General features: G+C 38.1%; 1 protein-coding gene across 1 annotated transcript in view; it reads left to right on the forward strand.

Moving 5' to 3' along the window:
* The window catches only part of LOC112144557 (immunoglobulin-like and fibronectin type III domain-containing protein 1), an 11,615-nt gene that overhangs the window by 1,398 nt on the left and 2,324 nt on the right, over window positions 1-7,893 (forward strand). Inside the window, exons 2-22 of the mRNA XM_024269134.2 lie at window positions 531-598; window positions 760-882; window positions 969-1,105; window positions 1,183-1,282; window positions 1,362-1,403; window positions 1,483-1,528; window positions 1,632-1,815; window positions 2,188-2,301; window positions 2,763-2,925; window positions 3,029-3,301; window positions 3,472-3,846; window positions 3,937-4,061; window positions 4,140-4,281; window positions 4,385-4,678; window positions 4,788-5,084; window positions 5,163-5,342; window positions 5,483-5,611; window positions 5,862-6,170; window positions 6,247-6,332; window positions 6,852-7,044; window positions 7,207-7,503. Of these exons, the coding sequence (XP_024124902.1) occupies window positions 547-598; window positions 760-882; window positions 969-1,105; window positions 1,183-1,282; window positions 1,362-1,403; window positions 1,483-1,528; window positions 1,632-1,815; window positions 2,188-2,301; window positions 2,763-2,925; window positions 3,029-3,301; window positions 3,472-3,846; window positions 3,937-4,061; window positions 4,140-4,281; window positions 4,385-4,678; window positions 4,788-5,084; window positions 5,163-5,342; window positions 5,483-5,611; window positions 5,862-6,170; window positions 6,247-6,332; window positions 6,852-7,044; window positions 7,207-7,503 (3,661 nt within the window). The 5' untranslated portion in view covers window positions 531-546. The remainder of the gene's footprint in view (window positions 1-530; window positions 599-759; window positions 883-968; window positions 1,106-1,182; window positions 1,283-1,361; window positions 1,404-1,482; window positions 1,529-1,631; window positions 1,816-2,187; window positions 2,302-2,762; window positions 2,926-3,028; window positions 3,302-3,471; window positions 3,847-3,936; window positions 4,062-4,139; window positions 4,282-4,384; window positions 4,679-4,787; window positions 5,085-5,162; window positions 5,343-5,482; window positions 5,612-5,861; window positions 6,171-6,246; window positions 6,333-6,851; window positions 7,045-7,206; window positions 7,504-7,893) is intronic.

The raw sequence follows: 7,893 nt of genomic DNA on the forward strand, positions 1-7,893 counted from the left end.
ATTTATAAAACTATTGATTAATTCCTTATATACTAGTAACACATTATGTGAGCCAAATATACAAGAATCATAATACTAGTGTTACTGGTATGCTGCCCTACTGTGTGCCACATTTGGATGATCTTTTCTAGGACTCTGTAGCTGAAGTGCAAGTACTTTGTTGACATTGAGAATATGATATTGCGTATTTGAAAACTGACCGTGCCGATATTGACACTGTTTATTAAGAAACCATGTAAATATATTTTTTTACATTACAACTTAAATCATTACAGTGCATTTTTATGATGAATTGGTGATCAATTTCCAACTCAGAGGAAATTTTATAAAAGTGAATTCCACTTTAAACCTTTCTAAAGGAATTGTGGGAGTGGTCCTGACAAAACATCCCAGCAGGACTGAAATATTTTGTGTATGAACATAAAACTATGTTTTCAAAAGTAAAAGGAAGAAACTTTTACTTTGCATAACAGCTCTTAAAAAAACATAAACAATATAAATATATTTATATATAAATAATTTATACACAGACAAAAGTTGATCAAGATGTTTAAGATTCCGAAGGCCAAAGATGGACATCCAACCGCTCCAGGACAGGGTAAGACATACATGATTCATTATAGTATTTTATACATTACTGGACAATGATTGGGCAAAAGTTGGATAGTTAAACTACTAGAAAGTATTTTATACTTTCATGCCATTAAGATTCCTGATACCAGCTGTATAATACATTTTTTCGTCCACCTTATCTGACAGTGAAAATCAAAAAGAAGTCTCGGGTTCCTGGAGTTATGATTACTCAGTATGTGGAAAGTCTTCCTGAAGGCATGTCCACTCCAGATTTTACTCGCAAACCTATTGCACTCACCATTCAAGAAGGTACTGTTCGGTGTTTTTAAATACCTTTGATAATGTAAAGCTTTTACAGACAGTAATACAGTTTTACTTTTTTTTTTTTCTGCCAGGTAAAGTTGCTGTTTTCAAAGCGATAGTTACTGGTAACCCAACACCCGCTGTGACCTGGGTAAGAACCAACGGGGAAATCGATGGGGAGAGGTACAAAATAGTGTTTGATGCAATCTCTGGCGAACACCAACTGCAGGTAAAAATTTCTAACAGTACAAATACTGTGTAGCAGCTGTCGCTTTTTAGAATTTTTCTAAACATTTCTGTTAATAGATGCCTGATGTATCTGTGGATCAAGCTGATGTCTACAAGTGTTTTGCCAGAAATGAATATGGAAAAGCAGTTGTTACGGTCACTCTGAACATTATTGAAGGTGTGGAATATTTCACTCGAAACTTAGAAGGAATATGTTACACCTACATTCTAACTGTGCTTTTATTCTCTGGATTTAGTGGGTTTTAAAAAGAGCAAAGCCATGCAACAATCAAGAACAGGTAAAAAAGTCTTCATCCCTTAAAGAATAACTTGTGGGATTTTGTTAAATGCTTAACTCTACTGTTGGTTGTGTTGCAGCTGTCCGGGAAATACCAGAAGATTTCAAAAAGACTTTGAGAAGCACGTAAGTAGATTTCTAGATATGTAAAGATTTTTTAGGTTTGCATGATTGCTCAGACTGCAATTAAATATTTGTTTTAAATGCCAATACAATTTTCTCATTTTAGGGCTGACATTGAACCAAGAGAAGAAAAAAAGCTAGAAATTGATGACAAATTCTGGGAATTGCTGCTGAGTGCAGACAAAAAAGATTACGAGAGCATATGTGCGCAATATGGTATCACCGACTTCCGATGGATGCTCAAGAAACTGAGTGAGAAGAAGCAGGAGAGAGAGCAGGAGCAGCAAAAGGTTTGTTTCAGCCTCACTTGACTGACTCAAGCCCATTAAGCGGCAGACATTTAGTAATAAAGAGAACGCTGCCCTGACATTTGTCAGTGATTTGATTAAATGTCCCATAAATGTCCCTCAGGGCTGCACTGATCAATGTTTTAATTAACAGCAAATTACTTAAACTAACTTTGATACGTTGGCTTGCGGTTCTAACAGTGTAAATGAAAATAATGTCAGTTTTGGAAGAAAAAAGTATGAAAGTGCAAAACGATTCCTATAGTTTTTAAGACTAAATGCTAATGTGTGATTGTATAACTCATTTTGGCTGTTCTACATAAACTCACTTTTTTTCTACACTCTGAACCTGTGCTCTTTTATTTTGAAATATAGGTTGTTGAAAAACTCTGCAACCTAAAACCAATTGAACTGAAACCCACTGGGAGTGCAGAGTTTGAGTTTGAGATGTCACTCAAAGACCCCAACAGCAAAATATTCCTATTCAAGGTAAGACATTTCACTTAATGCCTGAGCTATCGAGGCAATCATTTTGAGTGCTTTAAAAATATGGTTAAAAAAATGAACTATGGACCAACAGGACCTTGACTTTTAGTTCTCTGAAACTAAAATCTACAGCTTCATTCTAAATCCAAGAGACAAATGACAAGTAGAAAAAAGACAGTTGCAGAGGTTGCCATACATTGGAAAGACCTGATAAGATCATTATTCCATGATATTAAATAATTAGGTCACAATGTTTTAGGATGCTCAAATAGTGACCTGATGTGTTCGCCAACTATCTATCCATAGCGTGTCCAAGGAGTCAAAATGGCGGTCATATTTGTGGAATCCCAGTAGATCAAATGTCAAAATATTGTAGTTTTAATTTGTTTGAGTCATATAATAGCACCTAAAATCATGTAAGATTATTGTTGTTACAACTTTACTGTCTGTCTGTGTGTGAACAGGATGGAGTCATGATTCCCTTTGATGCTGATGCAGAGGTAAAGCATGGACTGAAGCGCGTGGGAAACAAGTTTGTGTTCAGCATAGATGGCGTAAACCCAGAGGATGCTGGATTATATCAAGTGGAAGTTGATGGAGTTAAAATTTTTTCCACCGATCTAAAAAGTGAGATGATGCATCTACTTTAGGATTACACATTCGATCAAATGGGTCTTGTCTCATAGGACAAAGGAATAATTACGTTACTCTACCTCTTCTTTTTCCATAGTTCCTGTCGCAGACTTCTTGGTGAAAATTCAGGATGTGAAAGCAGAGGAAAGAGAAGATGCTGTGTTTCAGTGCGTCATCTCCCACCCAATGCAAAAGATCACTTGGATGGGGAAGAACCTTGCAGTAGAACAAGGTGAAAAATATGACATTACTGTATCAGAGGACAAGCTGATTCATACTCTGGTGGTCAAGGACTGTCTGCCACTGGACAAAGGCATCTATACGGCTGTGATTGGTCTGAAATCTTGCAGTGCCTGGCTAATAGTTGAAGGTAAAGTTTAAAACATTACCTATTTTTTTAGATCTTTGATCAGCCTTAAAATACTATTTTCTTCTCTATATTTGTCCTAATAAATATAGACAACGAATTACACCTGAGTTTGATCATTTTTGTGTCAAAAGCTTCTCTGAGGCGTGAACCTTTTTACTGACTCTTTTTAGCTGACAAGAACCGAGGAGCCGGTGGGAAAAAGGCAGCTCGTAAAACGACTAAAGCTGGTGGAGGAGGAGACGATCTTCTAAAGATCGCACAGGAGCAACAGGTTAAGTTACAGAAAGAGAGAGAAGAGATTATTGCCAAGGTAAAGGAGGAGGCAGCATCAAAGTCTGCCGAAGAGCCAGAGAGCAAAGATCAGACACCTAAAGTAGAAGTGAAGAAAGAGCCGAAGGTAGAACTGCCCGCTAAAGGAGATGACGATGTAGGGGAGAAGCCACAGGAACCTGCATCAACAGAGAACAAAGCTGAGGAGGAAGAACCCGTCCAAGAGACGAAAAAGAGAGTGAGAACAGGCCCACTTGTTCCCGATACCGTGACTGGTGAGTTGTGTCAAAACTGGATATTTTAACCCAAACTTAGAGTTTTCTTATGTTCATCTAGAATTGTTAATGTGATCATACCATTTCTAGACCCAGGAGTTTACTTCACCAGTGGTCTCTCTGATGTGACTGCTATTATTGGAACTGAAGCAGAACTGGTCTGCAGGCTCAGCAGTGAAGACTGTGATGCAGTTTGGTACAAAGATGGGAAAGAGGTAAGCTTTGTTAAGAAACAAACTTAAATTAATTGGGAAAATCTTCGCAATGTTCATATTTGAATGTTTGAATTTCAGATAGCAGAAACAGAGGATATAAGCATAGTTAAAGATGGAACTTACCGTAAGTTAGTAATTAAAAACTGCAAGGAAGAGGATGCTGGGAAGTACAGATGTGAAGCTGATGGGCGTAAAACTGAAGCCATGTTTATCGCTGAAGGTAATTCAGGAAAAATGGTGAAACCGACGTGGAAAACAGATCACATCCCATCATATCTCTTGACTGTTAAAACAAACTGCTTTCATTTTGTTCTTTTTAACAGATCCCCCGAGATTTAACAGTGATGATCTTGCTGAGTTCATGAAACCAATTACAATCAAAACTGGTAAAGATGCAGCTTTCAAGCTCACGTTTGTCGGAAGTGAACCAATGAAAATTCAGTGGTACCACGATGGTGAAGAGTTGGTAGAGGACACTAATGTCAAGATTGAGAAGTCTTCTTCACACAGCCGCCTGCATCTAACCAAATGCCAAAGGAAGGCCAGTGGAGAAATTAAGATTAAAGTGAAAAATCAATGGGGAACAAATGAGGCCATCACCCAACTGACTGTGCTAGGTACAATTTCTCAGTTAGATTCCACACACCAATTGTTGATCCATAACCCATGCAACTATCTAACATATTCAATGTAATGTATACTTTGGACAATACATTTAATGTACAGATAAACCAACACCACCATTGGGTCCTGTGGAAATCATTGAAAGCTCATCGTCTTGCATTGAGTTTAAGTGGAGGCCCCCCAAAGATAACGGTGGCTTACCTATTACCAATTACATCCTGGAGCGGCAGCAAGTTGGTCGCAACAGCTGGAAAAAGCTGGGAAAGATCGGCCCAGAGGCTAAGTACAAAGACACTGATGTGGATCACGGCAGGAAATACTGCTACCACATCAGGGCTGAAACTGATCATGGGATCAGCGAAATGATGGAGACGGATGACATCCAAGCAGGGACAAAAGGTGAGGCCTCTTAGAAACAAAAAACAGTCATTACTGATCAGTTAAAACATGTTTACTATTATCATTATTTTTTTCCAGCATATCCTGGACCTCCATCTATACCCAAAATTGTGAGTGCTTTTAAAGACTGCATTAACCTTGCTTGGACTCCTCCTGCTAACACTGGTGGTACAAATATTTTGGGCTACAACGTGGAGAAACGCAAAAATGGCAGTAATTTGTGGAACATGGTCAATCCACCAGACCAGCTGATTAAAGGTCAGGACTGTCTTACAATTCTGAATTTATACCTTTATTTTGTTTTTGTTAAAATCTAAAACTAAATCATCCAATGAAGGTGGGTGTGTGTTACATTTTTCTTTTAACGAAGTTTTGAATAAAAATGTGTATGCCAACAGAGAAACACTGTGCTGTGAAAGATGTGGTAGAAGGAGTTGAATATGAGTTCAGAGTATCAGCTGTCAACACATCTGGGGCTGGAGAGCCAAGTGGACCTTCAGAATTTGTGATTGCAAGAGATCCAAAGAGTAAGTAACTAGTTAGTAAAGAACTGTAATCATAGATAGTATCATGTCAAATTGTTTATTTTAATTAATACAAAGATTCACAACCAAACATTAGTTTTTTTTTTTTTTTTTTTTTTTTTTTTTTTTTTTTTACTGCATTGCAGCTCTGTGAAAAAGGGTTGCAGACCAAAACAAAAATGTTTATCAATTCAGCATGAGATGCAGATATAAAAATATGAACATTTAATTGCTAAATTGGTTTTGGTTACAGAACCTCCTGGGAAAGTAATTGACCTGAAAGTAACAGACTCCACATATACGACCTTAACACTGGGCTGGAGCGCACCCACAGAAGAGGAAGGCGTCCAAGATGAGGCCAAAGGATACTTTGTGGAACTTAGACCAGCAGAAGACACAGAGTGGAGTCGTTGTAACTCTAGTCCCGTCAGTCTGACCTTTTTCACAATTGTGGGGCTGAAGTCTATGGCCATGTACTGGGTAAGAGTAGTCGCCACTAATGAGGGTGGAGATGGTGAACCACAAGATTTAGACAATTACATAATTGCAATGCCTCCTCCAGGTGAGACATTTGAAGATCTTTTTACAATCTGAAATTGTGAAAATTAATGGCTAAAAGACTCTCCTTGTCACCACAGTGAGACCTCAAATCACTGACAGAAAAACAAAGAACTTCATGGTGGTGAAAGCTGGAAACTCTGCTCGAATCAACCTCAACTTTAAGGTTATATTTATCCTATTTTTTTCAGCACTAACTTAGATGCATTAGCACGCCTTTACACAAGGTTTTCTCAACCCTTTAACAAACCTTTGGTTTTAAAGGGTTACGATGTTTGAATGCTCCCTGAACTAACAACTGAATTAAGAAAAGGTTATGGTATTTATTTTGTAAAACACATTTTAGTAGTGCAAAGGCTTTGGAAAAATACATGTAAATGTAATGTTAACAAGGCACACAGACATTCACAAAGTGCAAGTGCAACAGTAAGTGTTCTATTTCAAATAAAAAGAGAATATAACATCATAGCGTCACATTGAATAGTATTTAGACATTTGTGTCTTGCACAGTAACTAAAAGCACCATCACCATGTTTGGTTCTGACTCTCGCTTCTAACAACTCTTGGTCCCTGTAGATCTTTGCATAAAATGCTAAAATATACCTCAATATGTGATTTCTTTTCTACTGCTTGGAAAAATAAGACGCCTAACCTTTAACCTGTTTTTGGCCCCTCCTTATAACAGGCCTCTCCAATACCAACAATCACATGGCTCAAAGATGGCTTGCCTATTGCAAAACATGTGACAGTGAGCAATACAGAAACATCATCCCAGCTAATGATCCCCTCATCGGAGCGCCACGACACCGGGATCTACACGGTCATTATCAAGAACATTGTTGGTCAAGAGACTTCCAGTATTGAGATCAGAGTCACAGGTACAGTCTGAAACAAACAGTTAAAAAGTAGCTATTAAAAGTGTGTTGACCACAATAAAGTATTAGATGGTCAAAGTTTGGAATTTTGTTTCAATTCAAGAAGCTAAACTCAAAATTGTATCATCATAGTGATAGAACTAACAATGTTTTGCTTCTCCAAAGATGACCCAAAACCTCCTGGTCCAGTTGAGCTTGAGGAGAATGTTTCAGGAACAGTGACCATTTCATGGACTCCCTCTCCAGATGAAAAGAAAGATGACAGACTGCACTACATGGTCACCAAGCACGATTCTGTCAAGCGCACTTGGCAAACTGTGGCGGATCATCTCTTCAACAATAGGTTCACTGTCATCAACATCATGCCGGGCAGACAGTATAAGTTCAGAGTTTATGCTGTTAATGACATGGGCCGCTCTGACGCATCTGACTCAGCAGTCTGGGAAATAAGCAAGACGAAAGGCAAGTGTCAAGAAGAATCCTTTGAATGATACAAAGAATAGAATTAACAGGGACAGTCACTGGTTAAATATATGAAACCTAAAATCCAGATTAAAGAATGCATTGATAAGTGACTAAATAAAACAGCTTCCAGTTCAGATCAATTATTAATTGGTTTAAGTTAGTCAATTACATTAAGTAAATACAATCACAACACAGTTCAATTCAATGCTTTTGTGTGTCTACATACTGGGTTCAATACATACAGGAAGCATGAGCATGATCTGCTGTGTTTCAACACTATAAGGTGCTCAATTCTATAGTGGTTAGTGCTCTCACTTCACAGCGAGAAGGCCCAGCTAGGTCCCTTCTGTGTGGAGTTCACCTTATGGCACTCTTGTGGTGTCCAAA

The sequence above is a fragment of the Oryzias melastigma genome, linkage group LG5 (assembly GCF_002922805.2).
Source record: "Oryzias melastigma strain HK-1 linkage group LG5, ASM292280v2, whole genome shotgun sequence".
NCBI classification, from domain to species: Eukaryota; Metazoa; Chordata; class Actinopteri; order Beloniformes; family Adrianichthyidae; genus Oryzias; species Oryzias melastigma.